Here is a 19,743-nt window from a genome sequence, read left to right on the forward strand (position 1 = left end):
AAAGACTTTCATATGCCTTTACATGGACTTTCCCTGGTAGCAAGCCTAAAGTGAGAAGACTTGAATAGTCCATGAATGCTTCAACAAAGGGATTCACATGTCGGGGTGTACATTTCACATTGGACAACAAGCTGCAGAAAGTTTTAAATTGTTGAAATCCCTGGAAGAAACAAAAGATTCCATCAGCAACATGGGCCAGAGATGTTAATCTTCTTAGTCCAGAAGTGGACAACTCTATAGAGTAAGTAAGTCTCTTACAAATTCTGTTTCAGTTGGTGATGTCATTTCTTCTTATGGGTGGTTCCATCATTAATTTTATTTTATTTTCCAGGACTTTTTCTAAGGTAGTAATGTTTCTCTACTCAAATACTAGAGGTAACCAACATTTGTACAATTTGTCAGTCAAGCAACCTCTTTCTTTTGTGGTAAGGTCTTAGATCAGGATCTTTTACACTGCATTGCGACGCATGTTATTGTGATTTAATTATTTTATATGTGTATTTTGATTTAATTATTTCATATATGTCAATAATGGAGTGCAGAACTCTATACCAACCCTAGGGATAATGAAAAAGGCACTAGACTACAATCTAAAAGATAGGTTTAAATCCCAGGGATTCATTTAACTAGCCTTGTGACAAACCAAAACTCTCTGAAGCTGTTTCTTCATCTTTTCAATAGAAAGTTAGATCAGATCTCTAGTTCCCAAAATGTGCTGTTTGTACATGAGACAGTTTTTAGGTAGTACATAGCAAAACTTGTTAAACTGATTTATTTTGAATTTAGATTAACTGTGTATTAGAAAAAGATAACTATCCCATCAATTCTGTGATTTTACAGATATCATTCCTAAGAATAAGGCTAAAGTAGGTATCTAGGTTTAAAAACTTGGTCAATGTAAAAAAAATGTATTAGTTAATAATAGTTCAGATGATCAGCCTATGAGGGGCTGTAAAGGTGGTATATTAATGACTAAATTTTTGAAAATACTTCCAAGGTAACTTCCAGCTCTATATTTCCTCCTCATGGAGAGTCAGTTTGGACCAGGGAAGGCCAGAGTGGCAGTGTAGGCATAGCAGTTGGGTGGACATGAAGGTCATAAAAGGTGGAGTAAAACCGTTTTATCCTTGAGGGTATAAAGTTATAAGACAGGCTGACCCAGTGGTGGTATAGTGGAGAGAGTGTTGACCTGGGATGCTGAAGACCCAGGTTCAAAACCCCGAGGTAGCCGCCTTGAGCATAGGCTTACAAGCTTGAGTATGGGGTTACCAGCTTGAGCATGGGATCATGGGATCATAGACATGACTCCATAATCACTTACTAGAGCCCAAAAGTTGCTGGGTTGAAGCCTAAGGTAACTTGCTTGAGCAAGGGGGTCACTGGCTTGGCTGGAGCCCCCCAGTCAAGGCATGTATGAGAAGCAATCAATGAACAACTAAAAGTCCGCAAGTACAACTTGATGCTTCTCATGTCTGTCTCTCTGTGTCTGTCTCTGTCTCTGCATCTATATCTCTCTCTCTCTCTCTCAAAAATAAATAAATAAATAAAATCATAAGACAGAGATTTTTCAACGTTTTCATATCATGGTACACATCAACTAATTACTAAATTCTGCAGCATATCAAAAAATATATATTTTTGGCTTATTTGACCAAAAACGGGTATAATTTTAATTCAATCACACTGAATGGCTATTGTGTTAGCTGCTGTCATAGTTTTATTAGACAGTCTAAGGCAGCGGTTCTCAACCTGTGGGTCACGACCCCAGCGGGGTCGCCTAAAGCCATCGTAAAATACATAATGCATATCAGGTATTTACATTCCGAATCATAACTGTAGCAAAATTACAGTTATGAAGTAACAACCAAAATTATTTTTTGGTTTGGGGTCACCGCAATATGAGGAACTGTATTGCAGGGTCACGGCATTAGAAAGGTTGAGAACCACTGGTCTAAGGGAAAAGAGGTCAGTGCCCCTGACTAAATAGTAAAGTATTGTATGTTTTATAAATTCTATGACACACAGGATGAAAATCTGTAGTCTAGAAGCTGACACAAAATAAGTTTGAATTGGGTTGAAATGGGCCCACCACAGATATTTGGTAATTAGCCCTCAAAATAAGACTCATTTAGTGTTACACCAGTTAACCTCTACCTTAGAAGACCTGAGAGTTTCCTTACCTAGATTAAGACTGATCCCAGAGTTGGGGACAATTGTTGACCCTGCCAGTGGTATAGAGCCACAGGAGCACTCAATCGAGCAGGCCATTGTTCTAGTGAATAAAAGGAGAAGGAAGTATCTCAGACTCCTCTTGTTGTGCTATATGTTTTCTTTAGACTTCTCATTTAGTTGTCACAGAACTCATATGAGAAGATACTTCTTATATAACCACCTCCCCAAGGTCTTTAGAGATCAGGAAATGGACCCTGAAAAGGTACATGATTTACCCCAAATCTCATAGCTTATTCATTGCCAAGCTAGGTTTACATTCCAACTTGGTCAGATGCCTGATAGAGCACCTTGCTCTTCCCATTTTACCCACTCAAGCATCTCAGTGAGGCAGAAAGCCAGCTCCACAAAGGTTACATAAGAACATTTGGAAAGGCGTATGTATATGAATGAAATATCAATTTATGAGAGTGAAGTAATCCAAGAGAAAAAAGGTTTAAAAACAAGGGCAGCTGAATCTGGATTTGAAATTTGTCCAAAGGGCCAACATAAAATGTATCTTAACAGGCACCAATTACATCTCCATTACTCTTGTCTCCCCTGCCGCAGTCCTTCTTCTTTCTCTCTTTCACACACACCTCCTTTCCCTTATCTCTTATTCTTCCTCTTTCTCTTGCTTTCTTTTCTCTTTCCCTCCCCATCAGCCTCATTCATATTATTCATTTGCCAGGAAATAATGATGGGGGAGGGGTACTAGATTACATCTAATTTTTCCAAATGTTTATTAAAACAAAAAACATTTTTTTTCATAAAATAGAACCGAAAAGAGGCATCCAGAAATAACTTAAGCTTGAAGAAGTGAACTCTGCAGTATATCAAATCTTGGGTCATACTTGAAACAGAGAAACACCCACTTAGTTTACAGAGAATACAAGTTTGAATAAGATTGTGTCATGCTGTTTTGCTTGCCAATAACAATTGCTCCTTTCTGGTCCCTTCCGTGTCCAGATCTTCTTGTTCAGTTTCCTACTCTTTCCCTCCCTTTGTTTTCCATTTTTAATGCTGTATTTCCAATATCTTTTCCACTCTACTGCAAGACAGAAGATGTCCTTAATAACCTTATAATCATATTGGACAGAACAAACTTGCGCAGGTTATGATAATTAACATGGTGATATAGCACATACTGTGACTGTGGAATGAAGAGAAAATAGAGTGTCAGGGAGTCAATACTCTGTATAGCATGGCCAGAGAAGTCTTTCAGAAAAGAGAACTTAGAAACTATCTGAATGGTGAGGAAGATTCAGTTACATGAAGAGTCAGGGAAAGTTCATGCAGCACATAGGGAATACCATATTTCCTCATGTATAAGATGCACCTTAATTTTGGGGCCCAAAAAGATTGAAAAAAAAATGTGTTACATAAAGTTATTGAACTCAAGTTTTCTTCATCATAAAATTCATACAACTCCTCATCTCTGTCAAAGCATCAATTAGTTTGTCCTCATCTGTGTCTGATGATGAATCACTGTCTTCATATATTGCCTCATCCTCAGTTCCATCTACGGCATTTGAAATGCTACAACCACTGTATAAGATGCGCCAGTTTTTAGACCCCAAGTTTTTTTGAAAAAGGGTGTTTCTTATAAATGGGGAAATACAGTAATAGATGGCTCTTATGGTATTTAAATTATATCTTAACATGGCTGTTAATAAAAAGAAAGAGAGAGAGACCAGTGGCTATTTTCCCCACAAATAGTACCTATGTCAATTTGTAATTATTTGTAAATTTATACAAATAACTCTCACTGGGCTAAAGTGCCATGAGTTCAGGAACCAAGTTTGATATGGCTCACTGCTGTACCAATAGATAGCACTTTATATTTGTTGATTGGATTAGAGAATAAACCAGTGAGTGAACAAGACAAGCAACCTGTAATCAAGTACTAATTTATATGGTGCAATCTTCAACCCTACATATTACATCTTCCCAGGAGGATGGGCCTGCTTCTAGAAAAATATTTGTGTCTCTCATGAGCAACTTGATAACTTGAGTCACCACAATTATCATACATTTCTTTATCAAAGAACCACCCAAATAAACAATTCAAATTGCCCCAAAGGCAGAGCTAGCCTTCAACCAAATTGTGAGATAGATACTTGTCCTTGGCAGCCTTCCAACCCTCATTCTACAGCTTTATATTCCCTATAGGCAAACCACCTTTCCCATTTCTCACCCATAATCTATCATCAACTCATTGAAAGTTATTCAACACAGCTTGTCTATTTTCTTCTCTAAAACGTGCCCTAAAATAGTATTATGTTTTTCACCCAGCCCCAACCCCATATCTATGAGTCTGTTTCTATTTTGTTTGTAAAGGAAATCTTCATTCACATAATATCTTTAAAATAAATACTATAAAAGTAAGCCTTGAATATCCTTATTTCCAACTCTCAATTATCCACACTGCCAGAAAGAAACTGATTTGCAGTAGGTATAAATCAAGGGAAATATGATAATACGAAAGTCATCTGAATCTTTGGAAGACTGGGTTATATGGTTATGCTCAAATCAGGGACAATCTGTGTTGGATGCCAGTTGTTTAACCAATATCTGTGTAAAAGATAGGCTTGGAGAATTAATCAGAGGTAGCTTACATGGTCTTGTATGAACAGCTTAGGCACAAAAGTCATGGTTTTATACAGCTGCATTCAGATGTAAGCAATAGTGCACTGGATCAAACAAACAGATGTGAAGTGATTAAGTAGTAATACAATTGATGAAATATAGCAGAACTCACAAATCCAAATGAGTAGTTTTCCTCTCAAAGAAATAAATTATGGAGATTATATCCATATTTCCAACACATGTTACCACTGTTGCACAGAGGCAAATAGTCAAGTGCACTTAAAACATAGAAAGTAAGAAAGCAGAGATACAAATCACCCTACCTGTGAACAGTAGGATTGCCTTCAATCTTTGTCTTCACTCATCTCTTTTAATCTCTCCCTCTGCACACAGTTTACTGACTCAAGCCAAGAAAAAGATACCACCATAGCACTTAGCTAAAAAAAAATGCAACCAAAGAGAGTTGGTGAAATGTAAGGAGCACTAGAATTGAAAATTTAGTCTAAGTACACAAAAATCACTGAGTATCTGATCATCACTTCTAGTTATTAAAATCCCTATGAAATAGCAAAAGTAGACTCGACAGAAATTTCACTTAATACAGCAGGGGATTTGGAATCTTGGAGTCATTTAGCAATAAGGTTGTGATATATACACGTATATTATACTTATTACACAAAAGGCATGGGAAGGCATGCAATAATAAAGGAGGACAAAAGCTCATAAGCAGTTAATAATATGCAAGAGCCTATGTAATACCTGGGGCACAAAAAGGGGGCACACAATAGCCCTTTTACTACCTGGAAGAGATTACAGAAACAAATTTGATATCAATATTTTTCATTATTATTTTACTGAATGAAGTGATTGTGGAAGAATGAAATTTCAAGAGATAACTAGAGTTGTAAGTGATGAAGAAGGGGGCATTTCTATACAAAGGAACCAAGGGTTAAAACAGCATGATGTTAATTTAAATTTCTAAATTAAAAAAAATTTAAAAAAAGACTTTCAGTGGTTAAAAAGTCTTTGGAAAGTAGGAAATCCTTGCAATTATTTCAGGAAAGAAGTACTATGAACTAACTGGTATTTTAGGAAGATAAACTTATTATGTGAAGAATAAACTGGAGAGGTAAGGAAGTGAAAGACTGAGCATCAACTAGGAAGCTAGTACAATAACCAAATCCACTTGTGCTTCAAAGTCACATGATGAATGCACACAAATACAGGTATCTGGGCCTTACCCAGTGACTCAGTATGCCTAAGGTACCATTAATTGAAAAGATATATGAAGAAGAGATTTTGAGGGAATATAATAACTTTGCTTTCGGGCACATTATTTTTAAGACACACATGGAATATGAAAGTTAATTTAGTCAGCAGGAAGTTAGAAAAGAGGTTATAGAGTATAAGAGAAGGGAACTTGAATTGGGGTGGTAAACATACAATACAGTGTACAGATAATGTATTGTGGAATTGTGCAACTGAAACCTGCATAATTTTGTTAACCGGTGTCACCCTAAAAAATTCAATAAAAAGGAAAAAATAATAATTTAAAAATAAAATAAAATCTAAAACAAAAAAGAATTTCTTTGTTTTATAGACTCTGAAACCCCCAAATGTAACAAATTCATTGACTGAAGTGCTATGTATAATAAATGGTATCCTCTTTTTTAATTTAAATTTTATTTCTCAATTAGTTTACATTCAATAAATTTTGTATTAATTTCAATGTACAGCATAGCAGACAATCACATACTTTACAAAGTATTTCATCCAATATTTCAGTACCCACCTGGCATCATACATAGTTATTATAACATTATTTTCTATATTCCCTCTGCTGTACTGCATATCCCTGTGACTATTTTGTAACTATCAATTTGTACTTCTCAATTCTTTCACATTTTTCACATAGTCCCCAACCCATCATCACCCCCACCCCTGGCAAAGATCAGAGATCAGTCTGTTCTCTGTGACTGAGTCTATTTCAATTTTGCTTGTTTATTTTGTTTATTAGATTCCACACATAAGTAAAATCATATGGCATTTGTCATTCTCCAGCTGACTTATTTCACTTAGCATAATACTTTCTAGTTCCATCTGAATGGTATGCTCTTGAAAAAGTACAGTCTCAGCACCCAGCTATATGAGAAATCATGACTATCTACCCCCACACTCTAACAGTCAAAGTTAAAAATAAAAGAAAGGCAAAGAGCCCTGGCTGGTTGGCTCAGCAGTAGAGTGTCAGCCTGGTGTGTAGAAGTTCTGGGCTTGATTCCTCTCCAGGGCTTGCAAAAGAAGCACCCATCTGCTTCTCCAACCTTCCCCTTCTCCTTTCTCTCTGTCTCTCTCTTCCCCTCCTGCAGCTAAGGCTCCATTGGAGCAAATTGACCCGGGTGCTGAGGATGGCTCCATGGCCTCTGCCTCAAGCACTAGAATGGCTCTGGTTGCAAAGGAGCAATGCCCCAGATGGGCAAAGCATCGCTCCCTAGTGGGCATGCTGGGTGGATCCCGGTCAGGCAGGAGTCTGTCTCTCTGCCTCCCTGCTTCTCACTTCAGAAAAATACAAAAAAAAATTAAAAAGAAAGGGAAAGAACAAAAGAAGGAATTCTAATATCTTGGGTTAGATTGTAGATGTCAGAAAAAGAAACCTGATTCCAAGTAAAAAATGAGTTGCTATGATTCAGTGTAGAGATACAACAGTGGCTATAAAACAGCAACCTGCTTAAACAAAATCAAAGAAATTTAATGAAACATGTTTCAACTTTGGTAAATATATATATATATAATTTTAAAATATATAATATTTTGCCCTGGGTGGTTGCTCAGTGGTAGAGTGTTGACCCGGTATGTGGAAGCCCCAGGTTCGATTCCTGGCCAGGGCATACAAGAGAGGCAACCATCTGCTTCTCCCCGCCCCCACAACCACCTCCCTCTTCTCTCTCTCTTTTCTTCTCCTGCAGCCATGGCTTGATTGATTTGAGCACATTGGCCCCTGATACTGAGAATGGCTCCATCAAGCCTCTGCCTCAAATGCTAAAAATAGCTCGGTTGCAAGCATGGCCCCAGATGGGAAGAGCATTGGCTTCAGATGGGGTTGTCGGGTGGATCCCGGTCAGGGAGATTGTGAAAGTCTGCCTCTCGCTCTTCCCTACTTTCACATAAAATAAATAAATAAGAAATAAATGTAATTTTAATAGCAGGTAGAGTTCAGTGAGGAAATACAATTCATAGTTCAGATAGTTCCTTTTGTAGTCAGCCTGTTAAAATGTATGTCTTGAATAAAAGGATGTGGGTTTTATGTCTTTTTTTTTTTTTTTTTTTTTTTTTTGAGCAGTTGTCATTGGAAGAAATGCTTGGGTCAGGTATTTAAACCCTGAAATAAAAGTCAGAACAAACTAAAAAGACTTAAAGAACTTTAAATCAATTGTTCATTTATTTCTGAGCCAAGGCATGAGTTAAAAAGTAAAAACTTGTAAATTCACTTATTATGCATTTAAACCAGCAATCAAACTTATACTTTTCTAAAGATGGAGATTTTCTGATAACAAGTTTAAAAATCCATCTGTATTTACATGTATTGCTGTGTGATCACCACACTATTTCAACTCACAGGAGCATGAGAGGATGGAGTATAAGGAGGTAGCTTGGCCCTTGGGCCAGAGAGAAGCCTAAGTAGAAGTAGTTAGAGTATGTCTGACAGGAGGAGACCTCATGAGAGTGGTCAGAACCCCTCTGGTAAGGTAACTGTGTTCCACCTATAGGTATTTCTCTCCAGGAAGAATGGACGTAGAACTATCTAGAAAAGGTCACATGATAAAGACTGAACAGTAAGAAAGAAGCAGGTTTAAGGATATAGTATGAGGTAGCTGTCTGTGGGGAATAATTTGACAGCCCTCAGGCAGACAGGTAGGATGCATGACTTCCTCTAGCACTCCCTATCCCTGAAACCCTATCTCTTTTGGGTTTAGGTGTTGAAAGTCTAACTGTGATTAATTAGATTTTTACTGAAGTTTTAGGCAACAATGAACTCTAAGTTTCCCACACAGAAAATTGTAAGTGGCCATTCCCAAGCCCTGGTTATCATGGGAAAGAAGAAAATGGGGTGCTAAGAAGCAAGAAACCTCTCCCATTAGCCAGAAGCTCTATCACAAACTAGGTCTCTACATCTTACTCCAGCCCTTTTCCTTTTCCTTTTCCATTTCCACCTAATAATGATGTTGGCTGAAAAGATTTGTGTGGGCAACTTTACAAAGGGAGGCCACATACTTCAGTTCTAACACACACACACACACGCACGCATGCACAAAACAGACAGAATGCCAATTCCCATTTGTAAATCACAATGTGAGGAGGAAAAACTGGCCAGGAGCTAGGAAACTCTAACCATATAGCTAGAGGTGTTCATATAACATTTATTTCCACATTCTTTCACCTTTTCCCATTAGAGGTCAGCTGCTAGATGGCTAACCCTGTTACATTAATTTTTTTATAAGGCTTGGGGAGGGCAGGAGATCAAAATTCCCAAAAGTACAGACTTTGGGTGGCAAACTTCAAGTAAAGATTAACACAAGGATAAAAGAAAAAAGTAGACCAGGGACCACCAGCTTCTAGTATTTCCCATCCTGTCATTCATTTCCTTTCCACCTTCACCTGTTACTTACTGGATCTATGGTGGTCAGATGTCTTTGGTTCATGTTGTAACAGATTTTAGGAAATTTGTACTCAATTTTCCAAACTCAAGGACTATGGATGAAAATTTCAAAAAAAAAAGAAGATCTAGCAAGAGGCTAGGAACAAGAATTATGATTTTAAAAAAAGGATAAGAGGAGAAGGAGAGCCAGAACATCTACCCTAATACAACCCTGCCTACCATTTGTCCCTTTTCCCAATTGCTCATATCATCACCCATCAATTGAAGGTCTGGTGGTCAGCTGTTCTTAATTAGTGTTTCTACTGAGGTTCTAAGGGATAGACAGGCTTCAATTTTCAAAATGTCATGAACTATGTTTGTCCACAACTACAACAGAATATAGCAATATGTGAAAGAAAACAAAACATTTTAAAATAATAAAACAGAGGTGGAAGGGAGACTAAGAGCCAGGTAATTTGTGCTCCATAACCAACAACTCTCTCCTAACTTCCTTCTTTCTACTGTTGTTCTTCACCTGTTTGTTTTATTTACCTATTTTATGTGTTTGGTGGTAATTTCTTTTACGTTAGTCTTTTAGTTAGGGTTTAGAAATACTTGGCACTTACATTCAAACTTGAGTTTGGTGTGTTGCCAATTCAAAAAGAGAAATCTAGCAATTCTAATTTTTACAATCTTAGGGACTGTCAGTAGCCACTTGAACTATGGAATTTAGAAATATCTGATGCAAAAAGAAAATTCTTTTTCAAAGTATAAGAAATAGAAGTATGATCAAGTCAAAGAACCTCCTGTTAGCCAGGACAGCTATTCTTATATTCCCCTCTCTACTGTTCACCTTTTTCTCTCTTCCCCTTCTAATTCTTTAGTATTTTTTGGTCAACTTTGTTGCATTAGTGTTTTTTCAGAGTGTTTGGGGGAGAATCCAGCCTTGATTATCTCAACCTTGAGACCTGTGGGTTGCTGCATCTAAATGCTGGACACAAGGGCAACATTCAAGCCATAAAATCTGATTATATTACGAACAAGTAAAAAGTTCACAAATGGTCCAGGAAGAAAAGTAGGACCAGAAGCCAACCAACTCTTGCCTTTTAGCAAAAATATCTCTCCTTTTATCTTCCTAAATGCCTGCTACCCCTTTTATTTTTCTACCATACTTCTACTCTCTTCATTTTGCTAATGAGGCTATGTTAGTGCTTTCTGCCCATATGGACAGATAATCTTTCAGGGCAGTCAGTAGGAACTAGTGTTGTGTAGGTCTTGCCTGCCAAAAGAACAGTGTGAGATGATCTTTCCCTGGCTTGATTTGTGTTGCTCTGGACATTTTTCATCCCTCCAAAACAGCCAGGCTGATTCCAAGCTGAAGTGTGCCAGAACTCATTTCCAGGCATGTTCATCATAAAACATGGGTCTACTGAAAAACTTCTAAGTCCTCAGTACTATGGCTGATGTGTGGTAGAGAGATGAGTAAAGAGCATGCCCATGAAGCTATTTCCAAATTACAATGTTTGTTGGAGAGGAAGACACCCAAGTGGGAATATGTGGTACCTGTGTAGCAGAGTGAAGCCTCCTGGGTGATTGGTAAGGCCAATTTCAGTCGGAAAATATTTCTGGAAAGGAGTGGTATGTTAAGTAACCATACAGAAGTGCTGGTTCTTAAGCCTTAAAAGCAGACATGATATTTCTGTGATATTTTCTCTCTCTCTCCCTCCCTTTTGTTAATTCTCCATTGCCATTTTAACAAACACTTAGTATTATATAAACATGAATATGATGCTTATCAAAGTGTGAGGGGCACAAGAGATATTGCTTCCTAGTACATATTGTGGTCATTGACCTTGGAGATCACAATGGTGGTGGCAGAAGCATTCTCAGCCCCTTTCTTTCAAGGAAGGAGTTTCACTTTTCCAGCCAAGACTGTTAAGACATGGGAGCGCACCGAAGAGGCTTCTCTTTAACCACACCAGCAGGCAGGTGGGAAGTTGGTCAGTGTTCTTATATAATACTTATTAATTGAAAAACGTGCTTTGGCACAGTAAATGAATTAAAGCCATTTTTTAAGTTTTGTCTTTGGCTCATTGTTTGTATATATGCTGAGAGGGTAGGAGTGGGAAGTTGGGTTATAGTTAGGCTTAAGATCCTCTGCTATGTTTATACACAAGCAAGCCTCTCTACTGATTACAGTGCCAGGGGAAAAAATGGGAGAAAATACTGAGTCTTAGTTTGTTTGTTTTGGGGGGGGGTATTTTTGTTTGTTTGTTTGTTTTGTGAAGGAAGCCTTTGGAAGAAAACTCACCCTAAAAAGTTAATGTTAATATTAAAAATACTTTTTGATTATCTGAATGGAGGAATGAACCTCAGTGATACAAACTACTTGGCTCTTTGTCCAGTCTCTATTAACTCATTTCCCACTTACAGAAAGAAGAAGGGGGCTGTAATAACTGAAAGAGTTGTTCTACTAAAATGTTTTCAAAGACTACCTTGTTGTTTATGTTAAATAAATTCAAAATTAAAAGAAGCAGGGAGAGGGGTGATGACTAGAGAAGCACATAAGAGGGAAACTTCTGTGTAGTAGTTCATTCATATGTTCAGTTTGTGAAAATTTATCAGGGTATATACTTAAAGATTGTGGTTTTGATTCACATTTCCCACAATGAGATATCACCTCACACCTGTCAGAATGGCTATTATCAATAAAAAATCAACAAGTGTTGGTGAGAATGTGGGGAAAAGGGAATCCTCATGCACTGTTGATGACATTGGAAATTGGTGCAACCACTGTGGAAAACAGTATAGGGTTTCCTCAATAAATAAATAAATAAATAAATAAATAAATAAATAAATAAAATTACCATATGACCCAGCAATTCCTCTTCTGGGTATATATCCAAAAACAAAAAAAGCAAAGACACTTATTCAAACAGTCATGTACATCCTTATGTTCAGTGCAGCATTATTTACAAGAGCCAACATATGGAAGCAACCTGTGTTCATTAGTAGACAAATGGATAAAAAGATGTGGTATATATATGCAATGGAATATTACTCCACCATAACAAAGAATGGAATCTTGCCATTTGCAACAACATGGATGGATCTAGAAGGATTTATGCTAAGTGAAATAAGTCAGACAGAGAAAAACAAGTACCATATGATTTTATCTACATGTGGAATTTAAAAAACAAAATAAACAAACAAACTCATATATACAGAAAACAAATTGATGGTTACCAGAAGAGGTTGGGGGTTGAGGTGATGGATGAAAAGGGGAAGAGATTGAGAAGTACAGATTGGTAGTTACAGAACAGTCACAGAGATATAAACAACAGCATAAGGAATATGGTCAGTAATATTGTAATAATTTTATAATATATGGTGTCAAGTGGGTATTAGACTTAATATGGGAATCACAGTGTAAGTTATATAAATATTGAATCACTATGTTTTACAGCTAAAATTAATAAAATGTTGTATATTAACTGTAACTGAAAATAAAGAAAACTAAAAAAAATATTTGTGCATTTTGTTTATGTAAATTTTACCTCAAAAAAGAAGAAATAAGGAAAAGAAGGAAGGAATGAAAAAATGAAGGAAAGGAAAAGAAAGAAAATATAAACATGGAATTCTAGTTAATAGCCTACATACAGAAGTCTTTTGGTGTGAAGTAAACTAATGTCTGCAACTTACTTTGAAATGTATCCAAAAAAAGTAAATGAATTGATAAATTTAAAAAAATACCAACTGTAAAATATGAGTAGTAACTATATGGATATTCTTTCAACTTTTCTGTATATTTGAAAATTTTACACTAAAAAGTTGGGAGGAGAATCTAAATAAAGGAGGAAGAATTCTCCTCATTTCATTATGAATATAAATGTTGGCTTCAGCCCACCAAGGACCCAAATGCATCAGCAGCAAGTAGCAAGAGAAAGGTCTCCAGCAAAAATAGTGTAATTTCTGGGAGAGGTGTATTAGAAGATAGCAATGCCCAGTGGAACTGGTGGTGCCCATGGAGATGGCTTGGTGTAAACCTGAAGAGATTCCATCAGAGGGCTGAGATGACAAAGACACCAGACCATTACAAGAGAAGAAAATGGTAGATACTATGAAGTAAATGTCAAGACTAGTTTATGGGTACATGTGAGACATACTCAAGGGTTTATACCATCATATACAACCAAACTATCAGTTTCTCTCTCTGGCATTTCTTGAAGTCACAAATGTTGAAAGTACTCATCATTAGTATCTGAAGCAATCTGCTGTGTTTAGAATGTTAAGCTGCATAAAAGTTTTTATTCCTCTAGTCAGAGTCAAACTTTTTCAACATTGTCCAGTTACATTAAGCATTGTATTTGTATTCAACAAAGAAACACTGAACATACCGGTAAATGAAACAAGTCAAAACATTTTTTTGAGGTTGGCACCTATGTTTGTCCTTGCCACAGCTACACTCAATAAAGACACAAGCACTAAAATGGGAGAATGCATATTTTCTCCATTATGCTTGCAATTTCAGAGATACAGCACAGTAAGAATTAGTCCATATCCAAGGTTTTGCGTTTATTTTTTGTCATTGTTGTTTTTATTGAGAGGAAATTGACAAATAACATTGTGTCCAGGGTTTTCTTTATTGTTAAAGAGTGATCCTAGGGAATGAACTTCATTTCCCCCTTCGTACTCTAATCAACAGATACTATAAGCAAAAACTCACAATCTCCTATAATCATGATTCTATTTCAATCTCTTTCTAGGGTTTTACTGATATTTTGCTAGAAAGAGTCATGCATGGGGGAGCCAACATTACAGGATTCCAGATTGTCAACAATGAAAACCCTATGGTGCAGCAATTCATACAGCGCTGGGTTAGGCTGGATGAAAGGGAATTCCCTGAAGCCAAGAATGCACCACTGAAGGTAATGTTCCTTGGCATGTAGACCCCTTAGGCCAGCTTTTCAAAGCATCTCAGTATGGTCTTTATATTGCTATAGCCATCCTGTGATTAAGTGGTTTTCCCTCAAAAGTGTTTTAAGGATGCTAAGACACAACCACAGGTCATGCTGCTGCATTTGAAAAACTAAACTCCCAAATAAAAGAAGCTATTGAGAAGGTCTTTTTAAAACCAATGTTGGGGAATGTTTAACTTAATTTTGTAATGAATTTAATTTATAATATGCTCATAACAATTTGCAATATTATAAGAACCTGAGTCAGACAAAAGGTTGGAGCAGTGGGAATAGCTAAGGAAGATTGATAGTCTGAAACAGAAAATTAGATTTTACATTATTTATGTGATTGCTTTGTGTTAATAAGTTTCATGAATTTCAACACACCCAAGTGAATTAGATTCCAAGACAGAGTGTGTGTTACCTATACATATATTGAATGAAACGTTTTCCTGCCTGCAAAAAAAGTATATTTAAAAATAATTAGATTGCCTAAGTTGCTCATTTTCATGAAATCAAGATAAGAATATAAAAGTACAAAGTTATGCTTAAAGTGCACATTTTTCATATGTGTTCCCCTATGGCTAGAAATTCTATTATTTAAAAATCAGGAATTAAAACAGATAAATTAGGGGAAAGTTATTTATGTTACTCAAAGGACCTTTCAAGTATATTTTTAAGTAACCATTCCCTCAGTGCATTGATTCAAGTATGAAGCTAACATTAAGTTCTTCCTTCCTGATATAGTGAAAGTATTTATGTACCATGGCTGTGGGATTCCTATGATCAATACAAGGAGTCAAAGTACAGTCAAGGCCTGCCTGACCAGGCGGTGCTGCAGTGGATAGAGTGTCAGCCAGGGATGCAGAGGACCCATGTTCAAAACCCCGAGGTCACTGGCCTGAGTGTGGGCTCATCCAGCTTGAGCGCAGGCTCACCAGCTTGAGCACGGAGTCGCTGGCTTGAAGCCCAAGATTACTGGCTTGAGCCCAAGGTCGCTAGCTTGAGCCAGGGGTAACTGTCAGCTCTCTCCCCTCCCCCCCCGTCAAGGGTCAAGGCACACATGAAAAAGCAATCACTGAACAACTAAGGTGCTGCAATGAGGAATTGATGCTTCTCATCTCTTCTTGTCTGTCTGTCCCTCTATGTCTCTCTTGAAAAAAAATTTTTTTTTAAGTATAGTCAAGACCCTTCCCTAAGAAAGGTAGAGGGGTATTTCTTTTCTCATGGTCTCAAGATATCCATCCTTACATCCTCCCTGGCAAGAATAGAATAAGGGATTATCATGGGAACAATGACCAGGGAAGAAATACATTCTATATCACCCAGCCTAACTGACCCTCAATGGGTCATTTCAGAACACAATACATGTCGTACCTTACTTGATGTAGTTGGTGCTCTAGAAAAGTTGGAGTTAAACATAATTTTTATTCATTTAAGCCACTCACCAATTAAGTGGTATTCTGTGCTATAGTGATTAAGGTATACATGCCAGATTTTTCTAGGACAGTCTCGTTTTTAAACCTTCTGTCTCATGGTCAGATCAGGTGTCTTTCTATGTTTCAGCAAATATGGTCACAATCACTATGATGAATCCTTTGTAGTCAAATCTATTTTTTAAGATGATAATTTTATTGTTGTTGAGATATAATTGACATATAATGTATTAGATTTAAGTGAACAACATAATGATTTGATATAAGTGTATATTATTAAATGATTACCAACTTTAAATTTGTTGACATCTATCACCACCATAGTTACAATTTTTTTCTTATAATGAAAACTTTTAAAAATACAATACAGTATAGTCACCATGCTGTGCATTACATCCTCAGGACTTATTTTATAACTGGACGTTTGTACTCTTTGACCACTTCCACTGATTTCCCCATCTATCCCACCTCCACCTCTGGCAACCACCAATCTGTTCTCTGTTTTTATGAGTTCAGGTTTTTCTTAGATTTCACATATAAGTGAGATCACATAATATTTGTCTTTGTCTGATTTATTTTATCTAACACAGGTCCTCAAGTTCCATCCATGTTGTTGCAAATGGCAAGATTTCTTTCTTTTTATGGCTCTATAATATTCTGTTGTATACATGTACCACATCTTTATCTATCAATTCACTGATAAACACTTAGGTTGTTTCCATGTCTTAGCTATTGTTTATATTTCTGAAGTGAATATGGGGGTGCAGATATCTTCTCAAAATAATTATTTCATTTCCTTCAGATAAATATGAGAAGTTGAATTCTTGGTTTATATGGTAGTTCCTTTTTTAATTTCTTGAGGAACCTCCATACTGTTTTTCATAGTGGTTGTACCAATTTACATTCCCACCAATGGTACATAAGTGTTCTTTTTTTCCACATTTTTGCCAACACTTGTTATTTCTTGTGTTTTTGATAATAACCATTCTAACAGGTATTAGGTGATATCACACTGTAGTTTTTTAAATTTATTTTTAACCCTTTGAGTAGTCTGAATGTTCATGTACATCCTTGTGCCTCCTGACCATCCAGAGTATGATCACACAAAAATTTTTATTTTAAAAATTTGTAAGGCAACATTAAGAAAGGCAAATGTATGTTCTTGTTTCCATGGATTGGTTATCAAATAAACATGATTTTAAGTTAATAAACCTGAAACTTGAACTAATTTCATTTTTTGAAAAAAAAAACTCACTCCTAGGAGTCAGTGAACATGAAAAAAACTCACTACTCAAAGGATGAATTTAATTTATTGGGAAAACACTGGTTAATACAATTATATAGGTTTCAGTTGTACAGTTCTATAACATACCAACTGTACATTGCACTGTTTGTATTTCCTTGATTATTCAAATGTTTTCTATCTATGTACTTAATCCATCCACCTCATTTAGGTGAGCTTATGCAAATTTAGGTTTTTATAAAAACTGCCATTCTTAGATCTAACAGATAATAGGTAAAAAAGAAATTTTCATTTATTCAATATTTTAGGGGGCACCTACAATGTGTCAGGTACAGTGTTAGGCACAAAGTGTAGACAAGGGTAAAAGTATGAAAAGGCTATTACAGAATAGTTTATGCCTCTTCAGAAGTTCTAGAGGTTGTATAAAAGATAAGAAAGACAATTTTAACTTTGAATTATTTATTGATAATTTATGGTATGTATAACATAAAGTTATCAGAACCTGCAGGAAAAAAAAAACTGTTAAGATTTATACTTAAAGCCCTTCAAATAACTTAAGAATATTTGGAATATTAAAATAGATGGTTACAACTTTCAGATTACATTTTCCTCCTTTTTATTGAATCTACTGGGTTAACACTAGCTAGCAGAATTATACAGGTTTTAGGTGCACAGTTCTACAACACATCATCTGTACACTCTATTGTATGTTCACCCCCTCCCCCAAGTCAAGTCTCCTTCCATCCTCATTTATCCCTCCTGGCAATCACCACACTGTTGTTCATCTACACAAGTTTTTTCCTCTCTTTGTTTTCTTTTTTGCTCAATCCCAACCCCCCACCCAACTCCCCAGATTACTTTTGCTTAGTGCTAGTCATTAAAGAACCTTTCTCTCGATCAATCAGACAAAAGCCCACTTTTAAAAATTATATACAATATTTTTATTAGGAAATAAAATTTCAAGAGATTAAAATCCTGATGTTTAATTTATTGTATATTTTATGAATGTTTTATTTGGGGCTTTTTTTATATGCTCACTCATTGCTAAGTGGAAGCTGAATAAGTAGACTATTAAATAGCTCTTTTGACATGGCTTGGCAAGGCAGCTGGGAAAAACCATCATGTTGGCTTTGTGTAGTACTAGGGATGGGCAGACACAAAGTTTCTTTTTACATGAAAGAAAATTTGTCCTTTGTTATAATCATACTTGATGATTAGCTCCTGAAAGAATAATAACATGAAAAAAGTCAAAAAAGTAAACTGATGCTTGTAAAGATGACAATGTATTCTCTCCCAATTGTATTTGGACATTGTATATACAGACAACTCCCCTTAGAACATTTTTGCTTCATTGTTTTTAAATTAAAAAAATTATATATTCTACCAGTATTTGTCACCCTCTACAAAGCAGGGGCTAGTTTATTTTAATCAAACATTGATCCATTTAATAAAATGTCAAATTACAGATAATCCAATTCTTTGTTTTAAGTAACTGGCTTCAACCCTAGTAGACACATACCAATATATACAAGGAATAGAAAGTAAATGTTCTTGCCTAAAAGAGGTAGCAGAATGAAGTATTTCCTGTGAATTGTCAACATTATCAGATTTAAAACTCAGTAACAATTGTGAGTTTCTACAATCGAAAACTAGCTTTGGTTTTTGCTCCCCCTGGGAAATAAATACTGATTTATTGCTGGCCAGAGGTCCTAGTTCACCAGAAATGTGGTCCAGACAGAAATGATTAATGTTTCTCTCTAAATTAATTTCAAGCTGTCTAACTTAGCTATTTCCATTTTCCCCTAAGTAAACACCAGATCTGAATTTTCTATTAGAAACAGCAATAACCCAGTCTTGCTTCAGGATACACTGTTTCCTCTCTCTTCTACATATGACATCCTTTAACTTCACATTTTTCTTTCTTTATAAAGGATCTGTCTTTTTAATAGTTCCTCACTCAATATGAAACAGTATTGAGAGCCAGAGAGATATTTCCTTGAGCCATAAGATTTTAGCAATCTTACCATGTGCACACATGAGGTAAGAAGCATTATTCTAGTGTGAATCAAAGTCAAGCTTGCAGAGAGAGATGTCTTGATTCAAATAATTAAGAGGGTGACTTTGTAGAGCAAGAGGTAGAGATGAATGAAAATTATAAGAAACAAGGCAAATTTTGAGGGCATCATTTGTCATGGTATCTTGTTTTCTATACATCCATTTCAGTATACATCAGCTTTGACACACGATGCAATATTGGTGATAGCAGAAGCTTTCCGCTATCTGAGGAGGCAGCGAGTGGATGTGTCCCGAAGAGGCAGTGCTGGAGACTGCCTGGCAAATCCTGCTGTGCCCTGGAGCCAAGGAATTGATATCGAGAGAGCTCTGAAAATGGTAATGATCACAATGGATTATTGGGGTGGGAACCTTATAAAAACACACAAAAAAATGAAACCTCAATTCTTGAGAAAATACATGCTAAAATGAATAGAATCAGAGTCTATAGAGCATCAAAATGTGCAGAAAGATGAAAATGGATATTTATTCATCAAAATCTAGAAATCTGCCCTGGCCAGTTTTCTCAGTGGATAGAGCATCAGCCCAGCAGGCAGACATCTGGTTTGATCCCCAGTCAGGGCACACATGAGAAGCAACCATCTGCTTCTCTTCCCTCTCCCC

At 36.3% G+C, this 19,743-nt stretch overlaps 1 protein-coding gene across 4 annotated transcripts in view; it reads left to right on the forward strand.

Moving 5' to 3' along the window:
- The window catches only part of GRIA3 (glutamate ionotropic receptor AMPA type subunit 3), a 435,245-nt gene that overhangs the window by 277,295 nt on the left and 138,207 nt on the right, over nucleotides 1–19,743 (forward strand). For all 4 annotated transcript variants that reach the window (XM_066356601.1, XM_066356603.1, XM_066356602.1 and 1 more), the window contains 2 exons: nucleotides 14,197–14,358; nucleotides 19,291–19,458. In XM_066356601.1, coding sequence (XP_066212698.1) covers nucleotides 14,197–14,358; nucleotides 19,291–19,458 — 330 coding nt within the window. The remainder of the gene's footprint in view (nucleotides 1–14,196; nucleotides 14,359–19,290; nucleotides 19,459–19,743) is intronic.

Source organism: Saccopteryx leptura, chromosome X (assembly GCF_036850995.1).
Source record: "Saccopteryx leptura isolate mSacLep1 chromosome X, mSacLep1_pri_phased_curated, whole genome shotgun sequence".
NCBI lineage: Eukaryota > Metazoa > Chordata > Mammalia > Chiroptera > Emballonuridae > Saccopteryx > Saccopteryx leptura.